The sequence below is a fragment of the Perognathus longimembris genome, chromosome 17 (genome assembly GCF_023159225.1).
Source record: "Perognathus longimembris pacificus isolate PPM17 chromosome 17, ASM2315922v1, whole genome shotgun sequence".
Taxonomy (NCBI): domain Eukaryota; kingdom Metazoa; phylum Chordata; class Mammalia; order Rodentia; family Heteromyidae; genus Perognathus; species Perognathus longimembris.
In genome coordinates this window covers 51,915,383-51,937,119 of record NC_063177.1, presented here as the reverse complement: position 1 = coordinate 51,937,119, position 21,737 = coordinate 51,915,383, and the positions used below count along the sequence as shown (strand labels likewise).

Here is a 21,737-nt window from a genome sequence, read left to right as displayed (position 1 = left end):
CCGGGCCGGCCCATCGGCGGGGGTGGGGCGGGGGGAGCGGACGGGAGCGCCCCTCAGCCCGCGGGGCCTCCGGAGGCGCAGGCGCCAGGCCCGCCCCCGGGCGGGGCGGGCCGGGCCATGCTCCATTCTCATTGGCTGATGGGCTCCCGAAGACCCGCCCCCTACGCGCTGGGGTTGGACCAGGGAAGGCCTTCCGGCGACCCACTTCCGCCGCTGGCTGCTGTCGGGGGCCGGCGCTGCGTCCCGGTCGGTGAAGGTGAGTGGGTGGCGAGAGTCGGACCCGGGTCCTGGGGGGCTGCTCCGTCCCGGCTCCCCCGGACCTTGCGCTGACCCTTGCTGTGCCCACACCGAGGACGCCGGACCCTCGGCGAGCGGGTGCGCAGAGGCCTGGGGTTGCTTCGCCCCGCTCAGGTATCCGGGCCCGCGAGGTCGCGGGGCCTAGTGAAGGCCTGGCCGGGGCCACGTTTGAGGCGTTGCCACTAACCGTGTCGGGCTCAGCCCGCTGCCAGCACCGGGACGGGCGCGCGGTTGGCTTTAGGGATCGCAGGGACACGGCCGGTGGTGGTGTCGAGTTGTCGCAGGACCCTGGACAGGCTGCCCCCTCCGGCTGGGGGCCTGGGTTCCGGCGCGGGCCGAGCTCAAATGCAGCTCAAATGCAGCTCAAATGCAGGATTCAAGTTCAGTCTTGGTCGAGCGCCTCGTGGGTTCCGGACCTGTTCTTGGCGGTGAAAACGGGAATAAACAAAAAAAAAAAAAAAAGGGGGGGGCGGGGGAGAAACTGTTACTCCTGTTTCCTGGTGCTCGGAGAAAGTGTACAAGTTGTTTGGTTCTCTGGCATCTTCAAAAAGTTAGCCAGTGGCCTCAGGCCTGCTAGCTTCCTAGCTGCTCAGGAGGCTGAGAGCTGCAGATCGCGGTTCAAAGCCAACCCTATCCCAAGTGTGAGATTCTTATGTCCCAATTAACCACCCAAAAGCCGCAGGTGGAGCGGTGGCCTTTAGCGAAGAAGTCAGGGGCAGTGCCCAAGCCCTGAGGTTAAGCCTCAGTACTGGCACAAAAGAAAAAGGTAACCTACCACGTCCTTTACTCTCTCCTTTCTCTTCCAGGAGATCACAAATGATCCGAAGGAAAGGAAGGGACAGGGATAGGTATATCATCACTCGGAATTTTTTTTTTACTTTTTCTTAAATCGCGAGGAAGATTTCCACTCCTCCTGGAATCCATTTCATTGCTTGTTTAGAGATCTTTGTAACTTTGAGGTCTTCTTAGGTCTGATCTTATCCCGTGTCTTTTTGGTTCAAGTTGATTATTTTCCTTGGTGGTGTCTTGGTTTAAGGATTGCTGCAGTCTTGTCGTATCTTATCTTACATTCACCTATATATCAAGTGCTTCTAAACTGCAGGGCATGGGTGAGTGCCGTGTGTGTGTGTGTGTGTGTGTGTGTGTGTGTGAGAGAGAGAGAGAGAGAGAGAGCGCGCGCGCGAGCGAGCGCTGGAATAAACTAAACGGTGTGTGACCAATCTGGTAGGGCAGGGGCAGAGAAATTCTAGGAGTATACTTGGAGTATACGTGCACACACACTTATCTGATGCTTTCTAAGCTACACTGGATGAGTATTATCCACAGTTTACAGTTAATGAAATTTTACCCCACGATTTGCTCTATTTGAACCTTACCAAATTTTTAATGTCAAGTCGTGTACACTGGAGAATAAATGAATAAAAGCACAATCTGTGCGGAAAAAAATATTTAACTTACTAGCTTTTTGTTATGCAGTGCATGTGTGTTATTTTAGCAACTTTCCAAAGACACAGCAAAAGAGAGAGGTCTGAGCTTTTGAGATTGAATAGTATTGAGAAAGCACTCTTTTGGGAGAGATACCAGATTATACAGCTTGAATTTGTAAAGTTATTACCCTCCTTTTCTGAGTTAGTAATCCTCATCCGTCCAGTAGATAGCTAGACCTACCAAATGATTTCTTCCCTCCCCAAACCCACCCCCCCTTTTGTTTTGGCAGTACTGGAATTTGAACCCAGGGCTTTGCATTCACTGGGCAGGCACTCTACCACTTCAGCCACACCTCCAGTTCTGATGTATTTCTTAAAGACTTACAAGTTGATAAATTGCTCTTTAAAAGATTCTTCGCAAGAACAGCGTTTGGGGCATTTTGTTTTTTGTGTTATTTTGTTAGTTTGAACTCAGGGCCTTGCACTTGCTTAGCTGCCATTCCACCCATGTATCTAGCCTGGCTGTTTTTTGTTTTGTTTGTTTGCTAGTTATTTTGGAGAGAGAGTCTTAAGGACTTTTCTACTTAGCATGGCTTTGAACTGTGATTCTCCGGGTCTTAGCCTCCTGAGAAGCTAGAATTGCAGGAATGAGCCCCTGGTATGGAGCCAGGAGCACTGGTTTGACCTGACCGGTTTTATTTTCCAGGATCCCAAGATGGCTGGGCGCAAATTGGCTTTAAAAGCCATTGACTGGGTAGCTTTCGGGGAAATTATACCCCGAAACCAAAAAGCAATCGCTAACTCCTTGAAGTCGTGGAATGAGATTCTCAGCTCCAGGTCAGTGTGTTTCTGAGAGGGAGCCCAATACTTAACCACTGGTCTTAAAACAAATGCTTTGGAATTACACACACCTCTGAAAATTTTCTAACAAAAGAGTAAAGAAATCCATGTATTTTCCAAATAAGCCTATTTTCTGGCATTTTCATCATGACCTTACAAAAGTGTGATGATGTAGCCCAGTGGCAAAGTGCTTGCCTAGCAAGTGCAACGCCCTGGGTTCGATCCCCAGTACCAAAAAAGAAAAGACCAAAAAAACAAAAAAAACACAAAAGTGTGATGATGCCAGGTTGTGGGACTAGGAAGTTTCTGTGTGAACTTGCTCTTGTGCATGGAACAATCCTAACTTCTTTCCACATGAACAGGTTGGCTACTCTGCCTGAGAAACCACCAGCTATCGACTGGGCTTACTACAAGGCCAATGTGGCCAAGGCAGGCTTGGTGGATGACTTTGAGAAGAAGGTGAGACCAGATAACTGGGACACTCTTCTGGTTGGTGGGTGGGGAGCAGAAGATAGAAAATCACATAGGCACTGCCAGGGAAGATGATGCTATTAACCTTCACATGCTTAAGAAGGATGGCATGGCCAAAGGCCTTGTGATAATAGATTTTATTTACTTTTGTGCTGGTCCTGGGCCTTGAACTCGGGGCCTGGACCCTATCCCTAAGCTTCCCCCTCAAGGCTATTGTTATCCCACTTGAGCCACACTTCCATTTCCAGCTTTTAATTTTTAAAATTTCATTGGTAAGGATGATGTACAGGGGGGTTACAGTTACATAAGGAAATGAGTGCATTTCTTGTTGAACATTGTTATTCCCTCCCCACCTTTTTCTTGATGGTGGTGGTTAATTGGATATAAGAGTCTCACAGACTTTCCTGAGCTCGATTTGAACCTCGATTCTTAGATCTTAGCCTCCTGAGTAGATAGGATTACAGGTGTAAGCCACCAGCACCTGACACGGTGATAGATTTAAATGATGAACTGAGGGTACTGAGGGTCTGTTGATTTGGCTGTGCAGTATACCCTTGCCCCTTTTGAGTCAGAATTCTACTAACTTATTTTCCTGACATTCTTCCTGGCTTCCCACCTGCTTCCCTTTGGTACAGACTAGCATGTTTTCTACTCTTTCAGTTTTCCTCCTTGTTCCATCCCTTGTAGCTATAATTTTTCATTCACCCCCCCTTCCTTTGATTCCTCCAGATTAAGCTCCATATTCAAAGTTCCTTTACTAGTCTGTGCCAAGGAAAATGCTCGGGCCATAACACTTGATAGTCTTCCACAGACCATTTCTATCCTCATTGTGTGAACATGATTAATGTGAGGTGCTGTGTGGCTATTTTCTTGGTCATCAAAGTGTAGCATCTAGCTGTCCTTCAGATGGGGAAACAAGCTCATTGTGTTAGAAGTTATCTTAGGGGGCTGGGAATGTGGCCTAGTGGTAGAGTGCTCACCTCGCATGCGTGAAGCCCTGGGTTCGATTCCTCAGCACCACATAAATAGAAAAAGCCAGAGGTGGCGCTGTGGCTCAAGTTGGCAGCGTGCTAGCCTTGAGCAAAAAGCCGCCAGGAACAGTGCTCAGGCCCTGAGTTCAAACCCAGGACTGGCAAAAATAAATAAATAACAATAAAAAGAGAATAGAAGCTTTGAGCTCTAGCACTTCGGGATATGTTGTGACAACCCACTGTTCCTGTTTGCAGTTCAATGCCCTAAAGATTCCTATACCTGAAGATAAATACACTGCCCTGGTGGATGCTGAAGAAAAGGAAGATGTAAGTCATTGATGCTCTTATTTATTCTGGAATTTTCTTAATAATCATAGCTCTCGGGGCCGGGAATGTGGCCTAGTGGTAGAGTGCTTACCTCGCATACAGGAAGCCCTGGGTTCAATTCCTCAGCACCATATATATAGAAAAGGCCAGAGATGGCGCTGTGGCTCAAGTGGCAGAGTGCTAGCCTTGAGCAAAAAGAAGCCAGGGACAGTGCTCAGGCCCTGAGTTCAAGCCCCAGGACTGGCCAAAAGAAGAAAAAAAACAATGTGTACAACAATAAGGAGGGATTCATTGGTATTAAATACAACGGTATAGATAAATTTCAAAACAATTATGCTGAGTCAGAAGCCACCAAGAAGTACATACCATATGATTCTATTTCACAAATCTGTAGAAAACACCTAATCTGTAGTGACAGGTTTATTTATGTCAGTGGTTGCTTGGGGATAGAAGGGGAGGGGTGATAAAGATAGTTGTTCTTTTGAGTATAGTAGTGGCTACACATTTATGGTGTGGTGCCATTTAAATGTGTGTATGTTATTGTATGTCAGTTGTGCCTTAAGTTGTTAGAAGCAGCTGTAAGGAGTTGTCATTAGGTAGAAGTTTTGTCCAGGGTGTCTTCCAGTAACCCATCAGTTTTGCTGAAAGCTAGGAAGGCCAGTGTTGGAACCTGGGTGGTTCCACCAGAGAGCAGCTAGCCCGGTGCTTGTCCCGACTGCAGGCAGGCCTGGTTCTGAGACCCGCGTGGTTTGCCTGCCAGAGCAGGGGCACCCCGGGGCCCTGGGATTGGGCGGCGGGCCAGCGTCCGCGTCAGGACGCAGCCTGGCTGCTCACAGAGCTTGTCTCTTCTCTTACAGGCGAAAAGCTGTGCTGAGTTTGTGGCTCAGTCAAAGATCAGGATCCAGGAGTATGAGAAGCAGGTGAGGCGGGGCAGGTGTCCTCCTGGCCGCGCGCAGCCCTCTTCACGGAGGAGCCTCGCTTTGCGTCTCTGTCGCCTCCTTCCCTTAACCAAACACACTTCTGTTCTTTGCAGATGGAAAAATTTAAAAACATGATTCCTTTTGATCAGATGACGATAGAGGACTTGAACGAAGCCTTCCCAGACACCAAGCTGGACAAGAAGAAGTACCCCTACTGGCCCCACCAGCCCATCGAGAACTTGTAAAACCAAGTCTGGGAGGAAGCGCTGAGGGCCCTCACATCACACACGCTGCATAGTAAAAATAAAAGTCATTACCTAGTCCCGCCTGAGCGGTCTTTGCGGCTACGGCGGTCCGATGAAAATGGGAGTCTGTGGAGGGGAGACGTGAGCACCGGGGTCTCAGCAGCTGGTGTCTGGGGACCGGCCTTGTGTGAAGCGCGCACGACCACGGCCTCGGTGCTGCTAGAATGTCCAGGAAGGATATAGATGACAAATGGAGAAAGCCTGTGGTGCTGTGGTTCAAAAGGCAGAGTGCTAGCCTTGAGCAAAAGAAGCTCAGGATCAGAGCCCAGGCCCTGAGTCCAAGCCCCCCCCAAAAAAGAACCAAAAAAAAACCCCATGTTCCTGCAGATAGAGCCATCCTCACTGCTGACAGCCTTGGGTAGCTCTGCTGTCTCGCGGAATACGAGCCGATGGGAGTGCAGGGCCGTCCTTCCTGTGAGAGGAGACGGAAGGCCGTAGAGACAGGTCTGTCTATCCCACCCAGAACTGCTTGAGTCACATTCAGTGGTGTCTGAAACAGCAAAAGTTCTGGGCTCGCCTGCCTCCAGAGAGCGGAGTCCCTGGACTGGCACAGGCACCAGCCATCTAGGAATTCAGACGACAGCCGGGAAAACATGGAGGATTTAGGAGAAACCCTGAACTTAACTGATCAGAGACCACCATGGTGGGTCCTGTGTTAGTGCTCTCACCCAGGGAGGCATCTGGCCTCTGTGAGGGTCCTGGGAGGATTGCCTGAGTTTCACACAATGAACGATTTGTTTTATGCCCTCCTGGGTTGTTTGACATCTTTACATTGCACATGCATTCATTTTCCTTTTGTTTTTTTCTTTTTGATTGCTAGGGCTCAAATCCCAAAGCCTTGTTCGTATAGTGCTCAGACTACCATTGAGCTGCATCCCAGCCCCTAATTTAACATTAAAAGGTGTGTGTGGGGGGGGTGTTGACCTGGAGTTGTGACTCAGGTGGTACAGCTCCTGCCTCATGAGCACATAGCTGGACAGGCTTGTCACCTCAGCTACACCAGGAAGAATAAAAAGGATCACAGTCCAGCTCCATCTGGACAAGAACAAGACCCTACCTCAAAAATAACCACAACAAAAATGGGTCAAGAGCTGCCTACTAGTACAAGGCCCTAAGTTCAAACGGCAGGACTTCCCCTCTATCCAAAAAAAGATTGAAGAGACCCGCACTGAGATACTGCAAATGGGCCTTTGGATTTTGATTGGTACTAATTACCCATGAGAAAATACCTTTGAGATATTTCAGTGTGGACTAAGTACTAGAGCATATTTGAACTGGGTGCTGTCCTTGAGCTGCTTTGCTTAAGGCTGGTGCTGTACTTCTTGAGCCACATCTCCACCTCTGACTTTTTGGTCACTAGTTGAAGATAAGAATCTCATAGACTTTCCTGCCTAGGCTGGCTTCAAACCGTAATTCTCAGCTCTCAGCCTCCCGAGATGACAGGCGGGAGCCACCACTGGTACCCAGTGCACACTCATTTTTTGTGAGTGTATTAATGGCTTTTACTGTCTGAGTATGTAGTTTGGTGGGGGGGTATTTGCCAGGCATGTGCAAAATGAAAAAGATTTTTAAACAGTATTGGGATTTGGATTCAGGACCTTGTTGCTTCCTAGGAAAGCACAATTTGAATCACACACCCAAGTCTTTTCTTTTTTTAAAAATTTCTGGTTCTTGTGCTTTATGCCCTGGCCACCCTGGGACCTCAATCCTATTTATGGCTCTGGAGTAGCAGGTACGGGGTGTACCATAATGCCTGGCTCAAACCCAGAGCCTTGTACATGCGATGCATCAAGGTTTCTCAGGTTTGTCAGAAAAAAAAAAAAAGATGAAAGGCCAGTTAGATTGCAAGTTTGGATCTTAAGCATGAGACTTGAACTACACTTCAGTAGGTTCCATGGCAAGATCATACTACAAATAAAATCCCCACACTCCCCCAAACATTTAAGAATAATCAAAACACTGAAGAAAATAAAGTCAAGAAGTAAATTGGGGGGGGGGGGAGGGAAATAGGGAAGGGAGGAATGAGGGAGGAGGTAACAAGTTGGATCAGAAATGTACGCACTGCCCTTACGTATGAAACTGTAACCCCTCTACATTATTTTGACAATAAAATTTTTTAAAAGTAAATTAGTACGATCATATCATACACCATAAAAAATTCTAGAAAAGGCTGGACCCTGGTGGTTTATGCCTGTAATCCTAGCTACTCAAGAACCTGAGATCTGAGGACTGATGTTCAAAGTCAGCCTGGGCAGGAAAGTCTGTGAGCCTCTTATCTCCAATTAACCAGCAAAAAGCCAGAAACAAGAGCTGTGGCTCAAGAGGTCGATTGCGCTAGTCTTGAGCAAAAAAGCTAAGAGATAGTGCCCAGGCTCTGAAGTCAAGCCCCAGGACCAATAATAATAATAATAAAAACTAGAACTCAGAAGTAATGATTTCAATAGCATTTTGAATTATTGGAAAAGTCATTTGTCGGCTTAAATATTTATAACACAATTAAGATATCTTAAATTACATAAAACATGCATCCTAGTTAGATTTAAATGTTAAATCTAGTAAAGAAAAATTCGTAGGTGAGTATATAATCTTTGAGGATTTTTTTTTTTAACAAAATGAAGAGGTTGATCAATGTTCTGGAAATCACATACATGGGGAGTTTGGGACCTTGCGGGACCTTGCGGGCATAGTGAAGTCGCCCACCGGCCCGGGCCTGACGCCCCAGGCGCTCCCCCCGCTCCGGGGCCAGCCAGGCGTCGGGTCCCACCGAGCCCACGTCCTCCCCGGGATGCGGTGTCACTTCCGTGGCACAGACTTGTAATCAGGACCTGGGAAGCCTAAGCAGGAAAACCTGGGGTTTAAAAGCCAAGTTTGGACTCCATAGTGAGGTCGAGTCTCGAAACAAACAAGTAAATAAAACCAAAAGAAAAACACCAAAAACAAAGTTGCCCTCCTTCAAAAGAAAGAACTACCAACCTGCGTGCACCCCAGATGGGACTCGAACCCACAATCCCTGGCTTAGGAGGCCAGTGCCTTATCCATTAGGCCACTGGGGCTTCACGCAAACGGCGCCAGCTCACATGGCTCTTAAATTGTGACGCCGTGGGCTGCGTGATGACATCACATCCGCTATAATCAGAAGCAAAACCAATCACAAGAAAGGGAGGAGACTGCGGTGCGCGTCCGACCGGAGGACACATAGAGTTGTATGGCGGCTCTTGAATCTGTAAACCGAGGGTCAAAAGTGGGATGCTGTTGTAAGTTGAGATCAAAATGCGCCGACCACGAAGGGACTCGAACCCTCAATCTTCTGATCCGAAGTCAGACGCCTTATCCATTAGGCCACGCGGTCTACCGTACACCGCGTCTCAGCCATGCCCTATTAGTTGCTCCACACGCTATTCCATGTGGCCTCGGCACTCTCGCGGCTCTGTCGTGCCTGGTCCTTAGACTTACTGGGTTCATCCCCGCCGCCGCCGCCGCCGCCGCCGCGAAGCCTGGGCATCCAGACATTGGGGGATTGGAAATCTAACCGGACCCCCAACGATAGGGCATGGGCTAGCGGAGAAAGCGTTTGGCTGCGAGTTAGAAGCCCGTGGGTTCAAGTCCCCACTCCCCCTCCGTCTCATCTCGTCGCCCTCCTCCCGCCCCAGCTCCATGGCCACGCACCCCGGAACCTCCGCACCGTGACCTTGGCCTGCGCGGTCGGAGCACGTGTTTGGAGACGCTCTATCACGGAACACGTGGCTACCGCATTTTGTTATGCCCCAGTGGCCTAATGGATAAGGCACTGGCCTCCTAAGCCAGGGATTGTGGGTTCGAGTCCCACCTGGGGTGGTTTCCACGCACGTTTTTGGGAGAACTTCCGGTGGCAGCCAAGCACCACCCCTCCCTTCCTTTTGGAGAGGGAGGCAGGCAAGTCTTGACTGGCCGTGTTTTGCAGTTAGGTCGCCGGTTAAGGTCAATTGGTAGATCCCTCCGATAGGCGGATAAATCCCCCGGTAATAGTTAGCAAAAGAAACACCACGTACCCCAGGTGGGACTCGAACCCACAATCCCTGGCTTAGGAGGCCAGTGCCTTATCCATTAGGCCACTGGGGCCCACGGCACGTGCCTCTCGCCTCTCTCCTTCTAATAGACGGCGCTTCCCGGATGGTGGCCTCGTAACTGCTTAAGGATGACAAGGAACAAACCTATTTTGTTTTAGTGCTTGAAATCTATTGCTAAACATCCACGGCTCGGAGCCAGGGCGGCGTGCAGACCTTTCCCTGTCTCTCCTGAGATCTCACAGGGGGAAGGGCGACCCCGGGAACATGCCCGCCCTCCAAAACTGCAGTCTGGAAATAGGGCTCCTTCCTCCCCTTCATGACAGGAGAAACAAACAACAACAACAACAAAAAACGGCTCCAGTCTCATGACTTCCAGACAGACTGCGAAACCCAACAAGCAGAGTCCCTGCAGGCCTTCCGGAGGCCGCGCCTGGGGACCGAGGGAGACAGGTGCACAACACCCAACCCCGGGAGGCAGAGGCAGGAGCATCCCGAGCTGGAGGCCAGCTAGGACAAAGTTAGGGAGACCCCCCCCCCAAGACACAACATACATACACACAACAGGGCTGAGGTGGGTGGGACCCAGGGGGCAGGGGGCAAGCCCCAGACCCTGAATTCCAGCCTCAGTTCCACCAAAAAAAGACTCCCTGAGTCTCCATGGGTACAAATGCACACGTCTTTCAGCCGCTTCCCTCAAGACAGGGCTTGGGGGGGGGGGGGGGGACGCTCTCTGCACCTCCTTAACTATTTTTTTATGTGTATTTGTTTTATTTATTTATTTATTTTGCCAGTCCTGGGCCTTGGACTCAGGGCCTGAGCACCGTCCCTGGCTTCTTTTTTGCTCAAGGCTAGCACTCTGCCACTTGAGCCACAGCGCCACTTCTGGCCGTTTTCTGCATATGTGGTGCTCAGGAATCGAACCCAGGGCTTCATGTATATAAGGCAAGAACTCTTGCCACTAGGCCATATTCCCAGCCCCAACTATTTATTTTTTCTTATTTATTTTGTTAACCACCACCAAAAAGCAGTTTGGCGGCTTCTTCTTGAGCATTGCCTTAGTGGAATCAGTGTCTGTCACTCAGTAGGGCGTCTTTGAGACCCATGAGTTCATCCTTTGGAACCAGCTTGTGTGTTGATGTGTGTGCGTGGGGAGCACTGCCACGTGGTTCAGGAGAAAGGAGTTTATTGGTGGGGGGGGGGAGAGCAAACTGCCAGCTCACACAAGATGGAGGGGTGGGGAGACAGAGAGGAAGGAAGAAAAGAAAAGGAGAGAAAGAGTAAGAGAAAAGGAAAAGAGAGCAGGGACCCAGTTGAGCTGGGTTATAGAGGGAAAGGTGGGAGGTGTGGCCAGGTGGCTCGGATGTGACCTCAGAGACGGGGGCGGTAACCGCCTCCAGGTGTGCCAGTTACCTAGGTAACGCAGGTACTGGGCGAAGACTTAAACAGGTGGGGGCATCTGCATGGAGCCCTCCCCCCCTGGGGGGGGTAGATCTTACAGGGAGTACTAGGGCTTGAACTCAGGGCCTTACACGCTCACTTGGTTCTTTTGCTCAAGGCTGGTGCTCTACCACTTGAGCCACATCTCCCCTTCCCACTTACTTTTTTTTTTTTTTTTGCTGGCTAATTGGAGATAAGAGTCTCACTCATGGACTCCGCAGACCTCAGCCTCGTAAGCAGCTAGGGTTACAGGTGTGGGCCACTGGTGTTTCTGTTTACCCCCTTCCCCCTCCCCTCCTCTGCTTTCCTCCCCTCCTCCACCTTCCTGACTCCTGGCCACACAATCCAGCTCCTGTGGGCCCGGCGGGTTCAAGCAGCCACCCCGTTGCTGTGCGTGTGGCGCCTCTGGGTTCCCGCAACTTGAGCTAGAAACCAAGGCTGTGGTTCCCTGGAGATGAGCCGGAGTCAATTTATGCCCCCCAATAACCAGAGGGTGGGCAGCTCCCAGAGGGTCACGGTTGGGGAGGGGGAGGGCAGGAGATGGGTGTAATTGTCGCTCACTGTCCCAGCCCCCCAGGCAGGTCTGGGAGGGACCCTGTACCCCCAGGTCCCCACTGGTGTCTCCCAAAGACACATTTACCTGGCCTCGCTTCCACGGAGCCGTGTCTCCTGTACCACCTTGCCTCTGCCCACCCAGCTGCCGCTGTCACTCTGCCCCCCAAGTCTCCTGAGACCTTTCTTGGGCGGTTAGGATCATGGATTTCCTTTTGGGGGAGGGGGAGGTGGGGTTTGAACTCAGGGCCTCTCACCAGCTTCTGCCTCTTGAGCCACACCCCGAGCTCAGCTTTTCAGCGTCACCTGCTGGACTATCCAAGGGTGACTTCCTTCTGTTCCCCGCCTCCCTTCCCGTCACTCAGTGCGTGGCACTGCGAGCATCCCCGAGCACATGGACTCTCTGGTTCCTTGTAGGTGGTTGCTCTGGTGTCGGGCCTGGTCCGCAGGGAGGGGTGCACCTGCTCGCACCGCTTCATTACCTCACAGCTGACACTTCACGGTGCAGTGTTTGTCAAGTGGGGGAACTTGATCCAACAGGATAGAACGTCCTAAGAACTTCCGAGTAACCTTCCGTCATGCCGGCCTCCGAGCCTGTCTCCACACACAGAGGACTGGAACAATCTCTTTCCAACCCTACCTTTTGAAGTCCATCGCCTAACACAGCACCTAATGTATGACACTCCCTCAAACTCAAATACTCCCCATTTTGTGTGTGTGTGTGTGTGTGCTAGTGCTGGGGCTTGAACTCAGGGCTTTACACTCTTGCTTGGCATTTTCCCTCGAGAGGTGCTCTATTCCTTGAGCCACAGCTCCACTTCTGATTTTTTGCTGGTTATTTGGAATTAAGAATCTCAGCCGGCACAACAAATAGGGGAAAGACTCGACAAATGGGACTACTACAAATTAAAAAGTTTCTGCACAGCTAAGGACATAGCCACCAAAACAGAAAGACAGCCAACGATATGGGAAAGGATATTTACCAGCACAGCAACAGACAAAGGCCTGATATCGGTCATCTACAGAGAACTCAAAAAACTAAGCCCCTCCAAGCCCAATAAACCTATTAGGAAATGGGCAAGGGAGCTAAAGAGAGACTTCACAAGAGAAGATATAAAAATGGCAAAGAAACATATGAGGAAATGCTCAACATCCCTGCTAGTAAAGGAAATGCAAATAAAAACAACCCTGAGATACCACCTTACCCCAGTTAGAATGGCCTATACTCTGAACTCAGGAAACAACAAATGCTGGAGGGGCTGTGGGGAAAGAGGAACCCTTCTCCATTGTTGGTGGGAGTGCAAATTAGTACAACCACTTTGGAGAACAGTATGGAGGTTTCTCAAAAAGCTCAATATAGACCTACCCTATGACCCGGCCATACCACTCCTAGGCATCTATCCTAAACAGCAAAATCCAAGATATCAAAAAGGCATTTGTACTTCCATGTTTATCGCGGCACAATTCACAATAGCTAAAATATGGAAACAACCCAGATGCCCCTCCACAGACGAATGGATCCAAAAAATACGGTACCTATACACAATGGAATACTACATAGCGATTAGGAATGGTGAAATATTGTTATTCGCAGGGAAATGTTCAGAACTCGAACAAATAATGTTGAGTGAGACAAGCCTAGAACACAGAAAACAAAGGGGCATGATCTCCCTGATATATGACTGTTAACAAAGGGAGACGGAAAGACAGTAGAGACCAAGTCTGTGAACACTGTATATGTTCTTGATACATTGTATATTGCATATATGTCTACCTGACCTAGACAAGGGATAGAAAAACAGGTTGTAAGATATCATAAGAAATGTACACACTGCCCTACTATGTAACTGCACCCTCTTTGCACAACACCTTGTAAAAAAATTTATGTCCAATTAATAAAAAAATAATAATAATAAAAAAAAAATCTCAGCCGGGGGCTGGGGATATGGCCTAGTGGCGAGAGAGCTTGCCCCTCGTATACATGAGGCCCTGGGTTTGATTCCCCAGCACCACATATACAGAAAATGGCCAGAAGGGGCGCTGTGGCTCAAGTGGCAGAGTGCTAGCCTTGAGCAAAAAGAAGCCAGGGACAGTGCTCAGGCCCTGAGTCCAAGGCCCAGGACTGGCCAAAAAAAAAAAAAACAACAACAACAAAGAATCTCAGCCGGCGCACATGGCTCACACCTGTAATCCTGGCTACTCAGGAGTCTGAGATATGAGGACTGTGGTTCGAAGCCAGCCCCGGCAGGAAACTGTTAGACTCTTAGCTCCAACAAACGACTCAAAAAAGTTGGAAGTGGTGCTGTGGCTTGAGTGGTAGAGCGCTAGCTAGCCTTGAGCAAAAGTTCAGGGACAGTGCCCAGGCCCAGAGTTCAAGCCCTAGGACTGGAAAAAAAGTCTTGGATTTATCTTCCCAGGCTGGCTTTGAGCTGTGATCCACACATCTTAGCTTCTTGAGTAGCTAGGATTATGGTGGGCCACCACCATTTCCCTTTTCTACTTTTCTCTGTTTCAGCACTCTGCCACTTGAGCCACAGCACCACTTCTGGCTTTTCTGTTTATGCGGTACTGAGGAATTGAACCCAGGGCTTCATACTTGCTAGGCAAGCGCGCTACCTCTAAGCCACATTCCTAGCCTCTCTGTTTCTTTAAGCAACCTCAAGCCAGGCACCAGTGGCTCACGCCTGTAAGCCTAGTTACTCAGGAGGCTGAGATCTGAGGACTGCACCAGCCTGAGTAGGAAAATCCGTGAGACTCTTATCTCCAAAACACTACTCAGAAAAAGCCAAAAGTGGCGCTGTGGTTCAAGTGGTGGAGCGCTAGTCTTGGGCAAAAAGAAGCTCAGGGACAGTGCCCAGGCCCAGACTTCAAGATCCATGATGAGCCACCTCCCCAAAAAACAAACAAACAACGTAACCACCTTCCCTTGGATCTGAGGTCTTCTGACGGGCTGTCCCTTACCCCTCGGGTGGACCTCCCGCGGCCCCCATGCGGGACCATATCAAGGGCTTCCTCAGCACCTGCAGCTGGCCAGCCCTTTCCCATCCCAAGTTCACACGGTCCCCTTCAGATATGGGGTCTCCTCCATCCCGGATTAAAACCCGCACCTTTCCCAAGGCGCGGCTGAAATGGCTGCTTATCTGCCTCAGCCCTCACCAAGTGCGCCCCTCGAGGGCAGACCCAGAACCCTCGCCCCCACCCCACCCCCCACGTCATGACGTCATGACGGCTGGTGCCCAGGCAAATCTTTATCTCATTGAGAGGAAAGGCAGGAACAACTCGGCTGGGAAGCATTCTGAATGGACAGTGGGGCCCAGCAAGCTGAGAAGTTTATTGGGGCCAACGATGGGGGGGTGGGGTGGGGTGGGGTGGGGTGGGAAGAACACCTGACATCATGGCCTAGGGACACCCCGCCGTTCTTGTATGGAGCCAGTGTGCAATCCTTAGCCACAGACAGATGGGTCTTCTCATGCTGCTGCGGGCGATTTCAGTCCACATCCACCCTCCTGCTTGTCTTTATGGCAGACTTGATTCTCTTCTGTCTCAGCCTTTCCCGATTCATGTGTTCTATCCTGGAGACAAAAAAAAAAAAGACTGCAGTGAGGCCCAGCTGTCCAGTCAGAGGTGCTCAGGGTGGTGAGGGGAGCTGGAAGCCAGTGAGTGAGAGGCGCGGGTTCCAGGTGTGCGTCTCTGCCTGGGCCGGAGTCCCCGCTCCTTCTAGCAGCTTCCCCCACCAGCCCGGTGGGGGCTCTGAGGCTCCGCCCGCCCCCTCCAACCTGGGCAGCCTTAGGCCACACAGACCAGTTCACAGCAGCCGAGGGCGCTGTTGGGTACCTAATTCTCTGGATTCCGGCATCTTCTCTGGATGGCTCCTTGGGTGTCTGGCTGGCCTCGGCAATCATGTCTCGAATTTTCTGTAGGCAATCTGCCAGATTGCGGAACTGGAAGCGGCTGCTTTCAGAGGTGAGGATCAACTCTCCCGCCCGGTTGATCTTATTTTTATGCTGCAGAGAACAAAGAAAACAATGGGTCCTGCTAAGGCAGACTCGGCCACCACCCCCACCCCCATGACAGAGGGAAGAGGGGAGGAGAGTACCTTGACAGCGATCTTCTGCCGCACAGGCTCAGCCATCCAGTCGGCAGTTGCCAAGTGGAACCTGACCTCCGCCTTGGAATTCACTGTGGACCAAGGGAGCCGGGGCAAGGGTCAGGAGGCTCTCCGGAAGGCACAGTGCCTGGGGGACCCCAGCTACACACATCCGGGCCTGTACCGACCAGCCCTACACAGCGCAAGCTGGCAAAGCTACTGGGCTAAGACAGAACAGGTCCTGCTAACACAAAGTACAGCGCTCAGGTACAGTTCTACTGCAGTCCCCAAAGAAAAGAAGGAGTAGGTCCCATAAGGAAGGAGGGGAACCTCCAGGCACTCGGCGGCTCACGCCTGTCATCCTAGCTACTCAGGAGGCTGAGATCGGAGGATCAAGGTTTAAAGCCAGCCTGGGCAGGAAGGTCCATGAGACTCTTATCACCAATTAACCACCAAAAAAAAAAAAAAAAACCCCAGCAGAAGTGGGGCTGTGGCTCAGGTGGTACGGTGCTAGCACTGCATACAAAAGCCCAGGGACGGTGCCCAGACCCTGAGTTCAAGCCCCAATACTGGCACAACAAAACAAAACAAAATGAGTGAAGGAAACCTGTTCCTGGACCAGGCTAGCAGCTCACACTGAGTTCTCTTTGTTCAGCCCCACAGGCCAATCCTAGTCTAGCAACCCACAGCAGAGAGCCTGCAAACCAGACCACACTCAGAAGAATGGAGAGGATTATTCTGAGCTGGTAGCACATAAGCTACTGCTGAAAAATCCCTTTATTTCACAGGCATGCAGACATAGTGCTCACTCCTCAAGCCCATCCCCCAGCTGCATTTTAAAGCAAAAGAAAACACCAAGGTGTCAGTACCTTTGTTAACGTTCTGCCCCCCGGGCCCGCTGCTCCGACAGTAAGATATGGTCAGGCGGTCTGTGAAATGGATAACACACACACATGACTATTGTATGCCCAAGTACGCAAGCTGCTAATCTACTGCCAGTTCAGCTGCCCCACCACACAGCCCTCTCTTATAGTCACTCACAGTCAAAAACTGAGGTCTAGGCTGGAGGCGTGGCTCTAGTGATAGAGCACCTGACTAGCAAGCAAGCAGCTCTGGATTTAAATTCCAGTATCCAGCCAGGAGCCAGTGGCTCACACCTATAATCCTAGCTATTCAGGAGGCTGAGAACTGGGGCTCAAGATTTGAATCCAGCCTGGGGCAGAAAAGCTCATGTGACTCCAAATAACTGGTAAAAATCCAAGTGGAGGCGTAGCTCAAATAGTAGAGTGACTGTCAGCCTTGAGTGTGAAAGCTCAGGGATTGTGTCCAGGCACCAAGTTCAAGTTGCAGGCAGAGCTCAAGGAGTGGAACACTAGCTATGAGCAGAAAAAGCTGAATGAGAGCATAAGGCGGTGAGTTCAAGCCTCAGTACCAACACACACACGCACACGCACACACACACACACACACACACGACAGACAAAAAGAAAAAGAGAAAGCAAGCAAGAAAGGAAAGAGCTCTCCATTTGTAGGGTAACCTGCATGGTTGTACATGAACAGCTACAGCTAGAGACCTTTTGTGAAGGATGTGAAGGATGGAGAGGAGTGCTCTACTACTGAGCTCTACCTCCAGTCTCTTTTTCTTTTTAGATCTGAGACCAGGACTTGAACTCAGTACCTGTCACGTTTGCTTACTGGCAAGTGCTCTACCAACATCGGCCATGTCTCCAACCTGTCTGATATTTTAATGAAAGCCAAGCTACTTACCTAGAGGGATGTCATTGATGGCTTGTTTCAAGTCATCCTGTAACGGAATGTACACAGTGTGAAAGACGTACTACCGGCTGGGTGACCCCCTCACTGGTCCAGAGCAAGGAAAGAAGTGATGTTAAAACTATCATTCACTCAAATGAAATAATGACCATTTTCAAGTACCGAGCAAAATCACCATATCAGAGCGACAGAAAAGGCATCTGCGGATTCCAGAAACACTGCTCCTCGAGCAAGCAGAGTTCACAGCTCCAGGTGAGATGTGACGGCACCTAAGCTCTGGAGGCGCCGCCAGCGGTCTGGGGAGCGTATGCACACGTGCGCCTCTGTGTAGCCTCGGGACAGAGCCAGCAGCCTCTGCCACCCCAGAGCCATCAGGCCTGGGCAGCTGTGCTCCCTGCTCCTGTGGGTGCCACCCCGGGGGCTCACAGGTGAGGCTATCTATCTTGATCGGGACATTTGCCCTGCAGGCTCTGGTCAAACTAGCTTACCCCAGGACTTCTCATCTGTGTCTCTCCCCAAGCAATTTATCTAGCAATGTTCTTTAGCTTTAAATCCTTGGGACCATGGGCCCAGACTCTCCAAGGCTTTCCTGGCCCTCCAAGCACAAAGCATCTCTATCTGGACCCCCCTCTGGCTGTCAACATCCAAGCCCAAACATTCCCTCTGGTTGCCTCCATCCCTTTATCTTAGAATGCCTGTCATCCTAGCTACTCGGGAAGCTGAGCTCTGAGGATTACAGTTCAAAGCCAGCCCGGGCAGAAAAGTCCCCTTGAGATTCTTATCCCCAACTAACCAAAGACCGGAAGTGCAGCTGTGGCTCAAAGGGTAGAGCACTAGCCTTGAGCAAAAGAGCTCAGGGACAGGGCCCAGGCCTGAGTTCAAGCCCCGAAACTGACCCCCCCCCCCAAAAAAAAAAAATGATTGAAGGGAAGGTATCTTCCCTATGTCTCTTCCTCAGAACCTCTTTGCTAGCTCTTTGCAATCTTTCAGGTCTGGTATTTTGCTGTCTAATTGGAAACAGAGTCTAGCAGGCTTTTCTGCCTTGGCTGGCTTTGAACCATGATCCTCCAGGTCTCAGCTAGGATTATAGGCATAAGCCACTGGCTTCCTGGCTTTTGTAATCCTAAATACTGGTGTGTGCCTGAAATCCTGTCTCTTTTCATATCTCCATGGTGAAAATGTCGTCTATGTTGGTGACTTACTACTTGCTGACTCAAACAAACCTCTTTGCACAACTTCAGTTCCATATGTAAGGTCACCTCGAAGATGCTAATGTCCTTGTCACATCTCAGGCACTGTCAGAGGGGACTGCCCTTCCTTACATGCTGAATTCCACCCAAGTACTGTCCACATACACACAAAGGCTAGAATCTGATCAATTTGCAATACTCCTACTGCTTCCACCCTGCTTATCCTCTCTGCCCGAGTGATTACAACCTCCCAATTCATCTTGCTGTGGCCATTCTCTAGGAATGGCCAGACTCAATAAAGGATCTTTGTAAAACTGGGTTCTACCATTCCATTCTCCATCTCAAGTCTCCAGAAGGTCTGTAGTGCATTCAGAGGAAAGGTTAAAGGCCAGGAGGGGCGTTCCCCATTTACCCTTCTCCTATGTAGGTTCACCCTGGACTTGCACTGATCAGCCATACTGGTCCAGCATGCTACTTCCTGGAGATGGTTTTATGTGCTGCTCACATGTATGTGGCTGAAATCTGTACTTCTGTATGTCTGTTTATCTGTCTCTATACATAGACGTGAAGGGGTTATGAAAACCTGAATACAGGTTTATGGGAGCATAAAACACACGTGGGATGTTAGCTTCTCGAATATCCTCACAGGTCATTGATTTGTTTCTTCTACTGTTACTTAAATGCCACCTCTTCCTTGGGGCTGCCCTGCTTTAAAAGGCAGCTCTATCCCTAGCATTCCTCTTTCCTTCTGGGCTTATTTAATTAATGTACTTATTTTGTGCCAGTACTGGGGCTTGGATTCAGGGTGTGGTCACCGTCTGGGAGCTTTAGTCCTCTCAAGGCTAGCTCTCTGGCGATTGGCCCACAGATCCATTTCCGGTTTTTTGAGCGGTTAACAGGAGATAGAGTCTCACGGAGACTTTCTGCCGGGGGTTGGCTTCGAACCGCGATCCTCAAGGCTCAGCTTCCTGAGGAAGGATTACAGTAGCGTGAGCCACCGGCGCCCGGCAGCCTCTCCCTTTATTATCCATCTTGGAGGGCCAGAATGCCTCTGACGGTAAGAATGTGGCTCTGACGTCCAGGAACAAACGCAGAAAAGTTACAGGTCTGGAAAGAAGCCCTTCTAACCGACTCTCCCGGCGCGCCCACCGCCCCAGCTACGGGAGACCGGGCCTCCACCTGCAGCCCCCGCCCCGCCCCCGGTTGCCAGGACGACAAGCCCCGCCCCTCCGTCACGTAGCTCCCTGACTGGCCAATGGGATCCCGCCTTCCTGACGTCGCCCGCTCCGGCTCACCGGGACCCTCCAGGCGGTGTCCGAACCCTTGGAGTCGGGGTAGAGTTTGTTCAGGCTGTAGCTGCTCTGGAACTCAGTGCCGTCTACCTGCTTGTGTAGAGCCCGGCGGGGACAGCGTGCAGGCGACGGGAATAGCCAAGTTCCGGCTCGCCTCAGACCCCAGCTCAGGGACCTGGCGGCCGCCATCTTAGGAGTTACGTCACTTCCTGTGCGCAGCTCCTCTGCGGTGCGTTCGCTCGCCCTACCCTGGAAGCTTTGGTTCCGCCCTGCTTCTGGGGTTCCGGCCCTGCTTCTGAGGCTCCTGTCCCGGAGGCGGCGGGCTGGGCGCCCCGTGGTACTCCCAGGTCCGCTGATTCTTGGGGCGTCCTGGTTGGCACCCCGCACACTGCCAGACAGACTGCGGGTTTCCAAAAGAGCCAGCCAGTAATAACAGGAACCCTGGGCCCGCCGGGCCTGGCCGGGCCCGCCGGTGATCTCAGCGCTCAGGAGGCCGAGGCCGGCGGATCGCGAGTTCCAGGGCTACGCCGGGAGGCCTTTAAAACAAAACTCTGGGTTTCCTTGCCTCTGGAAATACGTCTTTTCTGAGCGTTGTCAGCCTCCTCCTGGACCCTCCAATATGCAAATCAAAGCCATCATCAGTGCCATCTTCCCCCGTGACCCCATCTCATTTTTCTAATTTGATTGCCTGCCTTCTAGCTACCCATCCCTGTTCATAGAATGAGACAGGCTGCTCGGGAGTGGGGGAATAGAGCAGCTGGCAAGCGCCTTTCACCTGCTGCTGTAGGAAAACATCCAGAATGGGATGCCTTTTTGTGATGATGTGTATTTGAGAGCTGAGTTTAGATACCGATGAAAGGATTTTGGATCTTGCCAAAAGGCAGCCTATCAGCACCGCCTTTGCGGGTTGTGGGAGGCATGTTAGGGAGGAAGGTCACAGGAGGAAGTATTTCCAAAGTGCTGATCTCCTCTAGGATTAGGAAGGTGATATCTTCCAGCCAGGAAGCAAAGGAGAGGTAGGTATAGAGGCCCACAGTTAGTTCTTTGTATGTATGGGGGTGGGGGGGTGGTGAGTGGGTACTGAGACCTGAACTCAGGGCTTTTCACTCACCTTCAGCTTCCCCCTGCCTCAAGGCTGGTGCTTTACCACTTGAGCCACACACTAATATCTTTTGGCTAGTTAGTTGGAAGTAAGAGTCTCCAGCTTTCCTGCACAGGCTGGCTTTGAAATAGAATCCTCAGGTGTCAGCCTCCTGAATAGCTAGAATTAAAGGGATGAGCCACTGGCACCCAGACTGCAAAGCCTCCCTCCCCGCCCCCTGCCCTGGTCTCTTTTTTTCTTTCTTTCTTCTTCTTTTTAAGAATAGTTCTGCTAAAGCATGAACTCCAGAACTGAGAAGTTCTAATTCTGAAAAGGTTCCTGGTAGAGGGCTGGGGCTATGGCCTAGCGGCAAGAGTGCTTTCCTGGTATACATGAGGCCCTGGGTTCAATTCCCCAGCACCACATATACAGAAAATGGCCAGAAATGGCACTGTGGCTCGAGTGGCACAGTGCTAGCCTTGAACAAAAATAATCCAGGGACAGTGCTCAGGCCCTGAGTCCAAGCCCCAGGACTGGCCTAAATAAATAAATAAATAAAATGTTTTTTAAAAAAAGGTTCCAGGTAGAGCCAACAATTTGAAAACAAGCTAAACCCCAAGTTCCTTTACACAGTGCTGAGGGAAAACGCAACTCAATAAATGTAGTCATTAGTAGTAATGCTTGTGGCAGTTTTCTTCATGAAGAATGCTATTTTTGGGGG

General features: G+C 50.7%; 2 protein-coding genes and 4 non-coding genes across 8 annotated transcripts; 2 read left to right on the top strand and 4 right to left on the bottom strand.

Moving 5' to 3' along the window:
• Nucleotides 1-170: 170 nt before the first annotated feature.
• Atp5pd (ATP synthase peripheral stalk subunit d) lies at nt 171-5,578 on the top strand. Of its 2 annotated transcripts, none has more exons than XM_048365481.1 (6): nt 171-256; nt 2,431-2,561; nt 2,927-3,023; nt 4,262-4,333; nt 5,191-5,253; nt 5,367-5,578. In XM_048365481.1, the coding sequence occupies exons 2-6, from the start codon at nt 2,440-2,442 to the stop codon at nt 5,496-5,498; spliced, it is 486 nt and encodes a 161-aa protein (XP_048221438.1). In that variant the 5' UTR covers nt 171-256; nt 2,431-2,439; the 3' UTR covers nt 5,499-5,578. The 2 variants fall into 2 exon arrangements, with proteins under 2 accessions (XP_048221438.1, XP_048221440.1); XM_048365483.1 differs by lacking the exon at nt 171-256 and adding an exon at nt 1,124-1,145.
• A 2,960-nt stretch (nt 5,579-8,538) lies between these two features.
• On the bottom strand, nt 8,539-8,611 carry Trnar-ccu. The gene has a single exon. It is a non-coding gene; the product is annotated as a tRNA-Arg (tRNA).
• A 223-nt stretch (nt 8,612-8,834) lies between these two features.
• Nucleotides 8,835-8,907, bottom strand: Trnar-ucg. Its single transcript has one exon. It is a non-coding gene; the product is annotated as a tRNA-Arg (tRNA).
• Nucleotides 8,908-9,319: 412 nt separating this feature from the next.
• Trnar-ccu lies at nt 9,320-9,392 on the top strand. The gene has a single exon. It is a non-coding gene; the product is annotated as a tRNA-Arg (tRNA).
• Nucleotides 9,393-9,583: 191 nt separating this feature from the next.
• On the bottom strand, nt 9,584-9,656 carry Trnar-ccu. Its single transcript has one exon. It is a non-coding gene; the product is annotated as a tRNA-Arg (tRNA).
• A 5,298-nt stretch (nt 9,657-14,954) lies between these two features.
• On the bottom strand, nt 14,955-20,148 carry Mrpl58 (mitochondrial ribosomal protein L58). 2 transcript variants are annotated; one of them, XM_048365480.1, is made up of 6 exons: nt 20,026-20,142; nt 17,448-17,484; nt 16,550-16,609; nt 15,690-15,772; nt 15,428-15,597; nt 14,955-15,165 (listed from the first exon to the last, which is right to left on the bottom strand). In XM_048365480.1, exons 1-6 carry the CDS (start codon nt 20,122-20,124, stop codon nt 15,081-15,083), a joined length of 534 nt encoding a protein of 177 aa, XP_048221437.1. In that variant the 5' UTR covers nt 20,125-20,142; the 3' UTR covers nt 14,955-15,080. The 2 variants fall into 2 exon arrangements, with proteins under 2 accessions (XP_048221437.1, XP_048221436.1); XM_048365479.1 differs by having other exon boundaries at nt 14,957-15,165; nt 19,939-20,148.
• Nucleotides 20,149-21,737: the final 1,589 nt, after the last annotated feature.